The sequence below is a fragment of the Pocillopora damicornis genome, chromosome 12 (genome assembly GCF_964200805.1).
Source record: "Pocillopora damicornis chromosome 12, jaPocDami1.2, whole genome shotgun sequence".
Taxonomy (NCBI): domain Eukaryota; kingdom Metazoa; phylum Cnidaria; class Anthozoa; order Scleractinia; family Pocilloporidae; genus Pocillopora; species Pocillopora damicornis.
Genome location: NC_142681.1, coordinates 6,704,303 through 6,721,094, shown reverse-complemented (window position 1 = coordinate 6,721,094; position 16,792 = coordinate 6,704,303). Strand labels below are relative to the sequence as shown.

Below are 16,792 nucleotides of genomic sequence, written 5' to 3'. Positions count from 1 at the left end.
CAAACATCTCGGCAGACACTTTCGCCTTACCATGAGTTCGAGCAAGGGGCATTTTTAAGTATAGCAATAAGTTTCAAAGAACAGGTAAGAGCAAGCAAAAGAGGAGTCCCCATGAAAAGTTAGTCTTTGAAATTCATTTTCGTTTACCCTCAAACACAAATTACTATTTGGTATTTCTACAATGACACTCGGAAGTCCATAACGGGGGAAATTCCCAAGACAAGTGAATAAACTTTGGTTCTGGTGAAAACGACTAAAAACAAAGACTTTATAAGTCGAGTAAAGATTCCAGCCTGGATGTTTAATATCTGACGGCAACTGATTCAAGAGATTTATTTCCGTTTTCACATAAACTCATCTTGATTTACAGTGTAATCAGGGAGTAAAATTAAAATAAAAATTTAAAACAAAGGAGAACCTTATTAACATTGCTACATCGCTGCACACCTTGCGGACTCCACTTGCATACAATAAACAACATCACACACACACACACACACACACACAATCTTTCCACCGTAACTACAGAAACCCGTGACTACTTTCTACCAACATGGATGGGGCAGGGAAGTTGTCTCTCTAGTACAGTCACTTTCCTACCCATCCCCACTATCTGCTGCCCATTTCCTATCGCCCATTTCCCCATCTCCTGTTGTGAGTGCATTTTTAACAAGGCCTAATGAACAATAGCGACGTTAAGACCCTCCTTGAGCGTCAAATTGTTAAATTGTTGGCGAAGTTTCTCTCGAAGCTTCCGTCGCTGCTGTGACACTGACGATTGGTTCGCTTTGAACCGTAGAATTTCCTGCTCGGATATACAGAGATCTTCCTCCGACGAAAAACACTCCTACGATGTAAAATGAAGAAAGACGACAAAGGTTAATTGATAGTATACCAATCGAGAGAAAGGCATCCTGTTGGTCACGATCCCAATATACATTTGTGTGACCTAACCGATAATTTATTAATTTATGATCGCGTGACCAGTCGCAACTGGCTCAGTGGTGCACAACGTGACGAAGAATACAAAATACTAACACGATAATAAAGACAAACGAAGATAAGTTAAAGATAAACTAGGAGGAAGCAAAGATAGCTAAGGATGGAGAAGATTTAAGCTGACTGTACATAAAAATTAAGAAAGACTATATAAACTTAAGCTCACTTTTTCAAGAAGCACAAATCGTGACGCAACAGGAAGTTTGAGGTCAGGGGATATTCTACCCTTGAGGTTATCGGATCCCAGGGAAAACCTAAATCGCCATAGAACGACGGAAGTATAGTTAAAAATAACTCACCATTGACTCTGTTCCTCCGACGACAAAGGTTAATCGATAGTATACCAATCTAGAGAAAAGCGTCCTGTTGTTCACGATCCCAATATACATTTGTGTGACGTAACCTCTCGCATTAATTGATGATCGCGTGACCAGTCGCAACTGGCTCAGTGGTGCACAACGTGACGGAGAATACAAAATACTAACACGATAATAAAGACAAACGAAGATAAGTTCAAGACAAACTAGGAGGAAGTAAAGATGGCTAAGAATGGAGAAGACTTAAGCAGATTATACATATATTGCGCAGTCATTCGTTCTGTTGTAGAACACGCGTCGCCTGTATTTTCAGATCTGCCCGCAGTTCTATGCTGCGCTCCAGAAAGAATGCAAAAGCGTGCATTGTCAATTATTTTGCCTGGAGTATCGTACCAGGAAGCGCTGTGTCAGTCCGGCCTTGCGCCGTTGGAAGTTCGTAGGGCTGAGTCGTGCGTCAATTTCGTGAAAAGCGTTAAATCTGGCAACCCACTGCTTCCCATATGTGAGGGGTTGTTGGTTAATAATGAATGAAAATACAATCTAAGGCACCAGCTTCAACACAAGGTTATTGTTAATACTAAAAGGTTTAAAGATTTTGTAACGTTTCGTTATGCACACAGTATTGTTAATTAGGGTGTTGCGCTGTACCTGTAATCCAGCCTCGTGGCTGCAATTGGTATTAATAAACAAACTACAACTACAACAGATTGTACATAAAAATTAAGAAAGACTATCTAAACTAAAGCTTTCTTTTTCAAGAGGCACAAATCGTGACGCAACAGGAAGTTTGAGATCAGGGGATATTCTACCCTTGAGGCTATCGGATCCCAGAGAAAACCTAAATCGCCAGAGAGCGACGGAAGTATAGTTAAAAATAACTCACCATTGACTCTGTTCCTCCATCCTTCCAACCCATTAGCTTCAGGAGCCGTTTTTCTTCGTCATCAATATTTTCTACAAGCTTTTCTTGCTTTTCATGTCTCAGCAAATTTTGCTAAAGAGATAGATAAAAACAATATTGAAGACTAGAATGAATGAATGAATGAATAAATGAATGAGTGAATACTTTCATTGACTTAACGGCGAGGAAGGACAAAGTAACGATTTGCAAAATTACATTTGGCATCTTTCCTTTAGTCACGCAAGCTTCACACGGCAAAAAAGCGTGACCGCCTTGGTTAGAGTGACAAGATTGCATGACGATTGAAACTACCGCACAATAACCCTTTAACTCCCAACATCTCATTAGTAATTCTCCTAACTGTCTGCCATACAGTTCTTGTGATGTTAGTTTGGAGAATTTGATATTGGATCAGCTTATAATCCCCTAAATGATATTTTTCTTTATTCTCATCACTTGTCTGATGGAGATTGTATTGATATTGTTAGGAGAAATTCTCTCTTGGTCGCTCATGGGAGTGAAAAGAGATAACTAATCAAGCATCGTCAAGGGGTGTGGATAGGAGGCTTATATGTTTACCTTCTTCTCCTTGTTTTTGCCCTTCTTCTTTCTTCCCTTTCCATTATTGCTCTGTGGAGATCCAACACTAATTGGGCTCCCACTCAAACAATCTGTACATATATCCTCTTCCTCTCCTCCTAGCGTCGAAGAATCTTCGCCATGATTACACATGTCTCCACTCTGGTGTACCATCCTGGACCATTTATTGTACTCTGCTACGTACCTACAACAGATCACTTTAAGTCAATAAATGAAAGGAAAATAGCTGGGATTACAGCACAAATGCTTGTCAACCCTTAAACCAATACTGCGTCTAGACTCTAATTTATCAGCATCATCCATGAATCAAGCATTAAGGTCATGAGAACAAAGAAAATGAGAAGCTCCCGTATTTTTTGCTCTTGCTTCGCTCAGAGTTGCTCAAGTCTTCACAACTGCACGGTGAACCGCCACTGTCTCCGTCATCTTCATCATCTTCACAGCTATCGCCATGTCCATTCATTTCCCTTGTCTCTTCCACGATCTCATTCACACATACCTCTTCCTCTTCCAATTCCTCCTCGTTTTTCGCAGTTTCCTCTGTTTGCAGTTCATTGTTCGCTGTCGAGATAGTTAAGTGAGTACCACATTTACATTTCTCTTTGCGTCTCGCTTTCTTTTTCAATCGCTTCTGCTCTCTTCTGAGTTTCTTGGCTCTCTCCGCCTCAGAAATCTCTTCGACGACTTGTTCCAGGCGTGATATGCCTTGCTTTTCTTCAACCGCTACCTGACAAAGTCGAAACGACACCCATGTAAAAAGAAACGCAAAACATCGCCAACCAACATTACTTGTTGCTGGACCTATGGTCAAGTTTCCTAAAGATAATCAACAGGTAAAATAACCTGGTTTTTCTTCGTTTGATCGTGTAGTTTGTTCCCTCGTTCTTTATTTCACTCCGTAACTACTGTGGATCGTTTGTTCCTTCGTTTGTTCATTTCTGTTTTTTGTTTGTTTGTTTTCTTTTTTGCATACCTTCGTGTGATTTTGGTTTGATTGGGTTAACAGTTAGAGCTTCCGTTGATCGTTCCGTGAAGCTAAGGAATTCGGTTTTTGTTTATTCAATCAATCGTTCTATTCAAACTCTGGTCAATCCAACCATTCCCAAGCAAATAATGAATAGAAAGTCAACAAATAAAATGAAAGCGCCTCTTATCTTGCCTCAAAACTTTTCCTTAGAGCTTCCACCCCCAGATAAAACAGCATCTGCCACGTTTGCTCCTCAGCCCTCAGTTTCTGCCACAGTCGATGAAGTCTTTCCCACAGGTGAATACCGAGACACGTTAACACCTTCAAGATGGACCGAAAAAAAAATGCTTTAAATTAGTACGGAAAGAAGCCTCACCGATACTTCCCACCAGCTGACCTTGTTGTGGAAAAGTAGTTTTAGGGAATATAACGATATTGGTAAGTGGAAAGAACATCCTCCAACATAAAGCAACCGATTGAAACCACAGAGAAGTTCTAACAAACTTAAAGCGAACATTTTCCTACCTCTTCCTGGGCAATGTCCAGTGTCTTAGCATACCTTTCTCTCCTCCTATCACAACACATACAAGACAAGCTTATGAATCGAAGCCAGTACTCTGTTTACAAAGTGTTTTGAATCTACTTTAGCGGTACGCCACACTCTTAACCCTTTAACCTCTGAGGGTGACTAGGATCCAATTTCTCACTAAGATATCACTTCTAAACCAAACATTAAGCTCAAGAAAAATCGAGGAAATGCTCATTAACTTGAAAAGCCCTTGAGTTTTAAATTAAATCTCCTTGTCAGAGCCGTAGGAAATATCTGAAGAACAGTATGGAGAATATACATGCTGATGTAAAGGGTTAAGAAAAAATTTAGGAACGAATCTAAAAGAAGTAGTGCTTTAAGCAAGGTTCTCTCTATAGAGAGGGGTTGGCCGAGCTTCTCCACTGATGCCTTACAGGCATTTTTTAAGCACCCCTAGCTTTTAATCATGATAAATTACCACTTCTTCCCCAGCACACGGGGGGAAGGGATAGCACCCTTACACTCTTCCACCCAACAGAAATATCACACTACAGGAAACAACCTATAGCGACAGAGCTCCTTAAAGCTCCCGTGGATGAAAAGCTTTCCATCTCTACTAATCACCCTCATTTCTTGTATAAAACCAAGTTAAATGAAAAGCAAAAAGTAGGCGACCAGAACCACATGAAAAATAATGATGCTTTTGAAAAGCCCTATCATGAGCTACAACAGGATACAAGTATTGCATACCCTCCAGCCAGCTCTGGTTCTGCCTGTCCAATTAAATGTGCAATGTAGTCTGTATCACACAGTACATGGACATGACGGTCTTGAGGACAGCTTTTAAGACCATCATACAAAGTAGCACAGTAACTAGATAAGTCAGGAAAGAAAAATTGCTTGTTAATCTATGAGATGTTTCAAAAAAGCACAGAACATATCAATTTGCTTATGAGGTTTTCAATAGCCTGCAGGTGTAGTTTTGGCAACTGAGTACTCTGTATTTTCTTGGTGAAAATTAAGCTGCTGTCTTTGACTTTTACAGCAGTGGAAAGGCTGGGGAGAGAAAACAAATTGTACCAAGGGGGTGAGCAACAGTCAAAAGAAAGGAGAGGCCTCCGTTCTGTCCCCTCTAGTGCTATACCAAACATGGACAGAGGAATAACTGATTGCAAACTTGTAATGTTGACCCCTATTAAGACACCTGCACCACAGGCTGGTTTGTCAAGAAAGGAAACCTGAGAATCCTGGAGAAAATCCCCTAGCAAGGCCAAAAAACCATCCAAACTTCTAACACAACAGGTCTAAGGAAATTAAGCACTCTCACAGGTATATTGTTGCCTTTACATAACTTCATACCTACCCCTTTTCACTCGGCCCATCCAAATCTCCTACCAGAATACTGTATGCCCTCAAAACTCTCGATTTACATTCAGTACAAAATCTACAACAACAACAACAACAACAACAACAACAACAACAACAAATAAGTTACACTGAGCTAAGTAATCATGATGAACTTCAAGTGAACAGCTTTCATCGGAACACTGCACATGTGTCTCCTGGTTGAGAGTGGAACAGCATTACCATACTAAACACATAAAATATGTCAGTTATAGGAGTTACATGGTAAAAAAAACATGCACATGTACATGTACTCCCTAGTGTGACCAAAAAGAAATTTCTCCTTACAATATTAACACAAATTCAAATAAAAGGGTGATGAGAAAGAAAGGAGGACATAAACTTGGGTATATTGTTTTAATTGACAAAAAATTATCAAAGCCAAACTTGTTATAAATGTTTGAAGTACAGAGCAGAGAATTGATCTTTTCATCTTGGGAGTGAAAGGGTTCAGGGCACTTAGACATTAAGAAACTCAGTAGAAAAAATCAACAGATGTTACAGAGATCATCTAATATATGTACATTTACCTATGTTTTCTGAGGTAATTTTCCAATGTGTCAAGCAGAGCATTGGAGTCAATCAGCACCACCTGTTTGAGGGAAAAGAATTTGTAAGTACATTGTGACAATTAAATGCCTTTTTATCATCTTTTAATCAGTGGGAAAATTGCAAATGATATCATATCAGTTTTATAGTCAAGCATTCCTGTGCATTTAAGGTGAGAGTGTCTCTCAAAACAAGAGAGAAGTGTCATTAGTAACTGATCTCTATTACTATTTTAAAAAAAGTCAAACCTCGGCTTCTAGTAGCTGATTTGGCCACGCTTTTTAAGATTAATTGTAGGATGATTTGGTTGTATCCCACTTCGTTGCAAGTCCTATGGGTCAATGGAGGACATTGTGATCCAAAGTCACAGTGAAATTAAGTTACAACATTTCAATAGAGCTAAGTGTCATGGTGTTACAGAACAGGCCCCAGTTGCAGAGAGGGCATACACTGTATGAGGCTATTCTACAAAATTAATAAATCCCTATCTAGCAGATCAGTGATAGCAAAACATACTGAGCTATCCACCCAATTGAAGTGTGGAATTAAAAAGAAAAATTCCAGTTACTTATTAGAGAGGAGACGTAAAAGAATAGATTGTCAAAACTTAAAACATAGGTAAATTTTTACTCTGACAAGGATGCCAAGCGTCTATGACTTTGCACAAAGGTTCATTGAACAGCATAACCACAACAACTTAATCAATCATGTAACTCTGCCCACAGGAGCCTAAACAAAACAAAAAACACACTCTGTAAGATTTAGATCACTGTCATTTCAGTGTTGGATTTGATAAATAACAACTGAGCATCACTGCAAATTCCACAGTCCTTCATTCACCATCAATCAATAGGAGAACTCAGCTGGTGATTGTTTAGGGCACTTGATGAAAATAAGAATGACAGATCCACTTAACCCTTTAAACCCTAAGACTGACCAGCTTCTTATTTCTCCCTACAATATCAGCCCTTAATCACACATTAAGGTCATGAGAATAAAGTGAATGATCACCATGAAAAGAACCCTTAGATCAGCAAACAAATTCTCCTTGTTAGTGCCTTAGGAAATGTATAAAGAACAGTGTGGAGAATACGCATACTGATGCTAAGGTGTAAAGGGTTAAAAAGGAAAAGAGCATGGGTTTCTTCTGTTATTCTGTCTCAAAGTTCATGCCGTCTCACAACTTAGCACTTGAAAGTACACATTCAAACTTTAACTAAACAAGCTATTAATCACTTTTTGAAGTTAAGGGGCATGATGCATTATGAAATTTTAGTGCTGCACTGTAAGAATTTTCAATTAGATGTTTCTAGCAAGTGTGAAGCACTACTTCAGCCTTCCAAACTGTCCATTACAGTGGCTGGTAAGAATAAAACAGAGTCACAGAACCTACAACACTCATTAAACTCAGTAGTAAGTTCCTACCTCAGTCATCCCAACTTTATTTATCAAGAGTGGCACGAAACAGTTACAATAATGATACACTTGTGGCCCTCCTATAACATTTGAGTACATTTGAGTGAAATGTTGTTTCATTTCTAAACATGATTATACTAAGAATGTATAGCTGCAGCATCTTTAATTTGTAGTTTTACGTCATTACAAACTTGATCTCAAAGAAAAATATTGAAATATGTTCCGTGATTGATCAAACTAAGATTGTAATAAAGATGAACTTAAAAACTACACTTACGTTAATGGAGATTCTCTGAAATTTGCAATGTTGTAGATTTTGTTGAAGTTTTGATAACCAGTGAGAAGATTCTTGCGGACCATATAAAACACTAGGCGATAGCAGTTACATGTATGAAAGATTTGATGAATTAGATTCAAATATGTTTGGGCAAGGTGATGTTATGTCTACTCAAATATGTGAATGCAATGGGTCAAATAGTCAGAAACAACTACTGGTATGCGACCGTCACTATAAGCACTGCAGTAGAGATAACTGTATTAAATTCCCCTTCCTTATCTCCTTTTGATCCAAATTTTGTCACAAATTTTCCACTCAGCTCAAATACCAGAACTCTGTGGTTTGAAGTCTCACAAACCATCAGGTGTCCTGCCTTGTTAACTGACAAACGACGAGGGTTATTGAACTCCCCATTCCCCTCCCCTTTATTTCCAAATTTGTGTAGAAAATTACCATTTCCAGCAAACACTTTGATGCAATGTTCGTTTGCATCTGACACTATCACATATTTGTCATATTGCACGTAGTGAGAGTGGAACGGGTGGAAAAGAACCCTCATCCCCGAATTTACATAATTTAAGTAATGACCATCAGGAGAAAAGATCTTAATTGATTTGTTATACTTCTCAGCAACAATAATATTGCCTATTGTATCTACAGATAAACCATGAGGATAATCCAGCTGGTGATCAAGATTTCCTTTACCACCAAACTGGCTCAGGTACTCACCCTGCTCGCTGAACAATTAAACAAGGCTGTTAAGAGTATCTAACCACCATAAGGTTATTATTCTTATCAAATGCTACTCCTCTGGGACAAGTGAGTTTTCCCTGTTTATCACCGTCTCTATCAAAAGATGTTAAGTATTAGTTCCATCACTACTGAATACCTGAACCCTGTGGTTACCAGTATCAGTCACTGCAATTTCATCGCGTTCATTCACTGCCACTCCCCAGGGTTTATTTAACATTCAAGCAGACGAACCTCGCTGGCCAAAAGATAACAAAGGAGAGAACTGTCTGGGTTTAACTGGAGCCGGAGAGGGACTCCCTCGAGCTTGTTCTTCGCTCACTTTGACTACTGCCTCTTATCTTTCGCTATCTTTGGGGAAATAGCTGATCTTGTAGGTGCCATCTTTATTATCCTGAACTCTCACTTCCGTCGCACAGTCATGGCCCTTGCCGATTTTTAATTTTCACTGTTATTCGGTCACGCTTATCGTGGCATTGTCCTTCAGCATTTCTTTATGTGAAAACAAAGTTCGCTTGAGTTCCAACAATCGCTTCAGTGCGTCCTTTTCCTTCAGCAGTTAATTGATCCGCTTTGTTTTGGCCGAGAAACGTATTCACGTGCACGGCTGTTCTTGTTGTCGCATGTTGTCCTTCGGTGTCATGACGTCATGGCGTTTACCAGCTAGTCATTTTCTCAGTATTCCTAAAGGTCATTTTGTTTTTTGTCTCAGCTTATGGATGATCATATCTCCTTCTTGAGAACAGTCTGTCGACTTCATGACAAAGGACTTTCAAGTAAGACAGTCTGACAAAAGCTTATTCAAAAATGAGCTTTCCGTTCAATTCAAAATGATATCGACCAGGGTTTTGAAGAAATTTATCCCAAATGGGTCCTCTCGGTAAGGAAAAGAATACTTTATCAAGTCCGAGAAAACTCAGTTCGACAAAAAATTATTTCAACTTCAAACAACCCATTATGTGGACATCTCATCGTGAACAAGACTGCCCTTGTGAGAAAAAACCTAGAGAGCGCCCTCCATATCAAGCAAGCAAACAAACAACTGGTGTCTAAAGCTGATCGAACCGCGTTCCCTGAAATTCACCCAGAACTTCCGCAATTACGAGACATTTCCGATTTATGTGGAAATTGCAGATGAGATTGAAGCAAATACGTTATTTGATCGGTCGCTACCTTCCACGAGGTGCTTTTTAGACATCTCACCGGAAAGGGCACCCTTAAAGCCGGTGTCACAGCGGATTTGGACCCCTCTTCGCAGATTTGGATCCCCCTACCAAACCTTTTCTTTTAAGCATCGATTTTATCATATTTGATGACTAATTCTATTTGCAAGCTTTTTGTCGATGTTCTTTTCAATTACAACACAACATTCCTCAATAAAGGTAAAGAAAAACAGCCATTTCGCTCCAATCCTGCCGCATTTATTAGAGCGACTCGTACAGTATACGCAATAATTAGATGCGAACAAACTTCTGCATTCGAACAATTGAAATTGTAACAATAAATCTTTGCTTCTTCTGATGCGAATCAACATTGATACGAAACGTCATAATAACAGTGGAGACTGTTGCGTCCAGTCACAAAAATAACTCAGTCCGATTTTCTAATTAAATAACATTAAACAGTTTCTGAACAAGAAGGAAGTAACAACTCCTAGAAGTCGTTCGTAAAGCCTATTATCAGAAAAAATGTTTCTATTCTGAACTATTGGAACTCTCAGCTTATTTTCAGATGCAAATCAACATGTCTACGTCTTAACAAAGTGGAGACTATTTCATCGAACTCAATCCTATTTTCTAATTTTAACGATTATTAACTGTCGAGGGATCTGAAATAACAAACTTGCAGTGTACCATGTCATCTCAACACTTGGGCAATGAACAATAACAAAATAAATTAGTGTCATAAGTTTGTCTCTTACTGAATCTAGCGGTGTTCGACTATCGCGGAAAAGGTTCAAAAACGACCTTTCTCCGAACATTGAACAAAATGCTTGCACATTTTCCCTTGGTCAAAAGAAAAATCCGATGGGTCATTTCTAGCTGCCAGTTCGTATGCATCGGCGATACGCATATTTTGAATTAAAAACATACTTTAGTACGCACTGAAACGTAAAGTATTATCCATTTCTACGAGAACGTTAAGAATGATGTTTTCAGTCAGTTCTGTTGGGGGGTTCCAAATCTGCGGAGGGGGGTTCATATCCGCTGACGGATTTGGACCGGGGGTCCAAATCCTCTAGAACACCGGAACGGTGGAATGATGGAATGGTGGAATGGCGGAGAACTTCGCAAAATCCTAAACACCGAACGGCGGAAAATTACCCTAAGTCCTTAAGGACGAAACGGCGGAAAAATTACCCGAAATCCTAAAAGACAGAACAGCGGAAACTACCCCAAATCCTAAAAAATTTTTAAGGTTTTTCTCATTTTAGCTTTCTTTCATAATAAATGAGGTGTAATTGTGGCCTTCCCAGATATATTGGACTGAAATCAGTCGGAAAGTTTAAAAACACTCCTTTTTGTTTTTGCCAAGTGATAACTATACAGCAAAGTTTGCAAATGCAATCACAAATACTTTAATGGCACATTTCTACCGTTTGATTATTTACAATTTTTGAGTTTGGAGCCTTTTTGTGAGTTAAACCAGTGGAGCAGATGATCTGTTTTATGACAATAGTAGTAAATTCTGTAATTACTTAATTAACAATATCATATAAAATAGGTGTAACAAGATATTTATCTTGGATGTAGTATTAATTGAAACTATAGTGTTGTAGTTTCATTGACCATTCAGAAGATTCTTACAGAGAATGTAAATCACGTGTTGAAAGCAGTTTCATGTTTAAAAGTTTGAAAAAATGAGCTGAAATCTGGTAAAGCATAGTGATGTGATGTCTATTCAAATATCTGAATGCGATGGTTGTAAAAGTCAGACACAACTATTCGACCATCACTGAGCACTGCAGTAGAGATAGGGACATCAAATTTTCCTTTTTTCTCTCCTTCTGATCCAAATTTTGTTACAAATTTTCCACTTAGCTCAAATACTTGTACTCTGTGATTAAATGCATCACAAACCATCAGGTGTCCTGCCTTGTTAACTGATAAACAATAAGGTGTATTGAACTCCCCGTCCCTCTTCCCCTTCTTTCCAAATTTGTATAAAAAATTACCATTTCTATCAAACACTTTGATACAATGTTCATCGCAGTCTGACACTATCAGATATTTGTCATATTGTATGCAGTGAAAGGGAAGGATAAAAGAACCCTTACCCCCGAATTTACTTAAATAATGGCCGTCAGGAGAAAAGATCTTAATTGATTTGTTACCTCTATCAGCAACAAGAATATTGCCTGTATTATCTACAGATACACCGAGAGGATTAGACAGCTGGTGATCACGATTTCCCTTACCACCAAACTGGCTCAGGTACTCACCCTGCTCACTGAACAATTGAACACGGTTGTTATCTCTGTCCACGACTATAATGTTATTAGTCTCATGTATTGTTATTCCGCGTGGGCGACTAAATTCTCCCTGTTTATTACCTTGTCTACCAAACGACCGTAAGTAAGTTCCATCACTACTGAATACCTGAACCCTGTGGTTACCATGTTCAGTCACTACAATTTCATCGCGTTCATTCACTGCCACTCCCCAGGGTTTGAGTAACATTTCAGCAGACGAACCTCTTTGTCCAAAAGATAGCACGGGTCTGAATTGTCTGGGTTTCACGCGAACCGGAAATGGACTGCCTGCAACGTGTTCTTCGTTTAGTTTAACTTCTGCCTTACATCTTCCAGTTTCTTTGGAAAAATAACCGACTTTATAGCTACCATCTTTAATATCTTGGACTCGTACTTCCGTCGCACAGTCATGGCCTTGCTGATTTTTAATTTCCACTGTTACTCGGTTACGCTCGTCGTGGCATTGTCGTCCTTCAGCATTTCTTGTCGTCAAGATAAATTTCGCTTGAATTCCAACGATCGCCTCAGTGAGTCCTTCTCCTTCAGCAGTTGCTTTATCCGCTCTGGTCTTGCTGAGAAACCCTCTAAAGGAGCCGATTCCCTCGTGGATTGCTTTTGTCTTCAAAGCTTCGTTTTCCTGGAAAATAAGTTCACTTAAATATTCAAGGTTGCAGTCGACTTCTTCTCTCTCATCATCAACTCCTTTCAAGAGTGTTTCAGATTTTCCTACAGCTGTTTCGACCATTTTTACTTTGTTTTCAATCTCGATCCTTTGTATTCGCAAGCGTTCCAGGTACGGTTGTGCCTCATGATCCGCTTCAGAAAAGATTTCCTGTTTCTTGGCTTCGATGACAGCAATCATGCTTTCGGCAAACTGTTGCGCGCTTCTTTTTACTTTTGCGACTTGGGTTTGGATTTTATCACAGCTTTCGTCAAGTTTAGATATTTTGTTTCTCATTCTTTGCACTTTTGCTTTTCTGGATTCAGTCTCAGACAGGATTTGCAATTTCTTTTCATTTGCCGCTTCTTCCAGTAGTATCTTAACATGTCCATCGTGAGTGGTTGCAACACAAGAATTGCAAATGGCTTGTTCACATTTCTTACAGAAGAATTCCAATTCTTTCTTTTCGTGGCCCGGTCGTGGGCAAAATGCTGGTCGTTTTAAGACATCCTCGATGTCTTGATCTTCAAAATCGTTCAGTGTAAGAACTCGGTGTTCTTTATTTGCTCGTATAATGTTGTGGCCAGTGATACACTCGTCACACCAGAACGCGCAGCACTGAAAACAGTAGAAACTTTCTACTCTTCGTTTGTCGCAGTTTCCGCATTTGACTCCAGTAGAACTGCAGTCCCTTATGGCCAACACATCTAGTAAGCTGTTGATGCGAAAGTTTGTGGGCAGATCTTTAAGATTTCCTCCGGGGACTTGACTCTCCCTTCGACACTCAGGACATGTTATGACATCATGGCGGCCGCTGGTTCTTTGGATTCCTGCTAAACAGTGGAGGCAAAAGCTGTGCAAACATGGAAGCTGTTTTGGTTCAGTAAATGTGACCATACACACAGAGCAGGATACTTCTTCATGAAGATTGGCGAGCAACGTTTTGATATCCATGATTAAAGGCTCGATAAGGCTTTCGCTTCATGTATCAAACAGGCGTAAAACAAATCACAAGGTAGTCATACGATAGAAATGCTATTAATATTGACCAATTACACGAGAGTTGTCTTTGGCATATTCGATATGCAAGATTTCTGAGAATCGTGTAAATTTACCTTGACCTCACACATTCAAAGGCTTATTATGCAGTTGAAGACAGACATGTTTTTAATCAGATGATAGACAGTTTTCGGAAGAGTGGCTGACCTTGAGAATGGCCTCGACCAATCGCTGACTTTTACAGAGCGTGTTTGAGAAGAGCGTGATTCTAAAGAAAATTGCCATTTCTTAACGGGTCAGATCTGTATTTCTAAAAAGTGCGCGTAGAATGCATTTATTTGAACCGGCCATGAAAATTACCCGTACTTGTTTATAGGGAGAGAAATTTGTGTTAGACTATATTTTTCTTTCATTTCCGTTAAGTTTAAATATAAGACAAAATGAGAAGGACTTATTTACCTTGATCTATTAAAATATAGATTCCAATGAAATATATCAATAATAATAAATGTCCTGTTTTGAAGGTAGCATTTTAAGTTTGAACGGAGGAAACTGAAAATCTCTTGAATACGCCAGAGAAAAGTACTCTAACTTCTGAAGGACTTTGGTCGTGTCACAATAAAATTTCCCTGATACCTCCCCTTAGGATACCTCCCCTTAGGCTGTGTATATTCTAATTTTCAATAGTCCTTGCTTTATACACCGTTAGCGATGGCTAAGAGCGTGTATAGTCTCTTGCGATGAATGATTCCCTTCTGTTCTCCCTGAAAACCATGTGATCCCCTCCCACAAAAAATTAAATAAATAAGTAAAATCATTCGACCCCTTAAGCGATAAATGATAACTGGTCATGGCTCCTGAGATCTAATTTATCTTCTACTTAATTTTCCACAACTCGCTGGACAAAACAATTTAGAATTAGTATGAGACCAATATAATCTAGGCAGGTCAAATGTTCGATGGCGTTTATAATCTCTTTCACTTTCTGACGATCCCGATGATTTTGGCAGGAGTGTTCAAGGTTTCTTGGTTAGCACTGGAACCTTGTTTGAAAAAATTCCGTAAAGTTGGAACAAAGGCCTGGAAATGCTGTACCATTAATGGAAATACTAAGAGTACGTGCGTGCTCTATACTTATTAAAATACTTCTCCTAAGGGCAATACAATTAAATTGGAAAATGACACGAAATGCCTCCGAAAAAAGAAAGATATCTTTGCCTCCTGTTGTCAATTAAATATTTTGCTGCCTCACGGCCTTTCTGCTGTACCGGACAAAACTAAGAAAGTCTGAACAAAATCAAAAGAGAAATTTGGTCATGACAATTTTTTTTCGTCTGTTGCATCCGCAGCAAAAATTTCAAAGCTGTCAAATTCCGGTAGCGCCTGCTTCTTCTGCTCAGAAGACCAGCCAGTATAGTTTGCCAAAGGATTCCAACTCCAATTTATTCATCAAGTGACGACATACCAACAGGTATTTTCTTAGCATACCCTGACGTGTACTGATCATTATACGGACCTTACACATCCTTATATTTACCTTATACAATTCTGTATACTGACTGTATACGCCTCAAGGAAGGGTCCTTATACAGAGTATTTTATGCAGAGCTAGTAAAATGTTGATGACAGAGATTTGACTAGATAAACAACTTTTCCGCCAGTGCGGAAAGGCCCTTACAATTATTCCCTGAAAGACCCCAGATCTATAAGGTTGCAGTCGATCCGGTTGATTCAAACTTATCAGTTTACAAGGTGACTCAAGGTAAACAGGTTAATCTTCGAACTTCTACAAGGCAAAATTGGTGTGTGCTTAATTCACGACTCTTTTCCTTAATGATTTTAAGTTAGAGCGGTAAATTCAACTCAAAATCTAACTAAAACGGTAAAACTTTTCCAGCTTCTACAGATCTCGTTAACCTAAGCTGGTCGCAAACTTTCCCCTCAATCATCTCGATAATAAGTTAATTTCACGAGATGGAGCCGGAGAAGCACGCCCACCGTTACGTTAGTTATAGATCTCGGTAGTGTCGACTGGTAACTTTCCATCTTCACTATAAAAAATAGACGGAACTTCCTTGTTTTGACTTATCTTAAACTGAACTGAAAAACGCCAGCCTCATGTAACAAACAAAACCGAAAATCGAGTACGCCACTACACAGTGGACCACCCCAAGCCAAAGTCTGATCCTAATCTTTCGTCACTCCTATTGGTTGTCTGGAGACACGGTATCCACTTGTGGTCACGCACACCTCAAACCTACCTTCCGGGCCCGTTTGGCCTACGTGTAGCCTTACCCTTCCCCCCAGATGAAACGGAAGGGAGGGAGGGAGAGGGGAAACCTCGCATTCGTTTCACGCTGGCGGGGAGGGTACTGCCTCACGTAGACAAGGTCCCGCTTCTCTCCACTCCCGTTTGTTTACCGTCCCGAAAAGGATTGTTTTCTTTTGTTTGGTGCGTTTACGCTCAGGATTAAGGTACGAGGGTTTTAAATTGGATTACGAACTCACATTTTCGACAAATTTTAGAACTGAGTCATTATAGAGAAAGGAAAGGCTCTCCATTTTATAAGGTGCATTTAAAGTCAGGTTACTGAGTAAACGTAGAAAAAACGCACTAGGAACGAAGTTAAAGGGGAACAATACCTTTCAAACGTAACTTTTCCGTTGAAATTGCCCATTCCTTCGGGTGAAGTCGACACCTTCCCGAGGAAGCTCTCCGTGACCAACCCACACACGTCAGATGAGGAGGTTAGAGACAGTTGATTGCTTCATAACTCATTTTGATTTGGTGATTGGTTATTAAACTCTTGGCCTCGATAAGAACTTTACTTGTTACTAAAGGTATGGGTATAAAGTAAAACCGAGCCAAGATCTACCACTTTAGGGCATCAGGCCCTATCCGTTTAACACACAGAAGCAGATTGACGAAGGGCAGATAAGCAAAAATTCAA

The 16,792-nt window shown here is 39.5% G+C and overlaps 2 protein-coding genes across 2 annotated transcripts; both read right to left on the bottom strand.

Annotated features, from left to right (window-relative positions):
- Nucleotides 1-318: 318 nt before the first annotated feature.
- LOC113681272 (uncharacterized) lies at nt 319-9,074 on the bottom strand. Its single transcript, XM_089190731.1, has 10 exons — nt 8,849-9,074; nt 6,248-6,309; nt 5,677-5,757; nt 5,064-5,186; nt 4,310-4,355; nt 3,977-4,105; nt 3,163-3,544; nt 2,797-3,014; nt 2,200-2,310; nt 319-847 (listed from the first exon to the last, which is right to left on the bottom strand). Exons 1-10 carry the CDS (start codon nt 8,927-8,929, stop codon nt 677-679), a joined length of 1,404 nt encoding a protein of 467 aa, XP_089046857.1. The 5' UTR covers nt 8,930-9,074; the 3' UTR covers nt 319-676.
- A 2,189-nt stretch (nt 9,075-11,263) lies between these two features.
- Nucleotides 11,264-14,009, bottom strand: LOC149036254 (E3 ubiquitin-protein ligase TRIM45-like). The gene has a single exon (XM_089190715.1). The coding sequence runs from the start codon at nt 13,794-13,796 to the stop codon at nt 11,607-11,609; it is 2,190 nt and encodes a 729-aa protein (XP_089046841.1). The 5' UTR covers nt 13,797-14,009; the 3' UTR covers nt 11,264-11,606.
- Between the last annotated feature and the right edge of the window lie 2,783 nt (nt 14,010-16,792).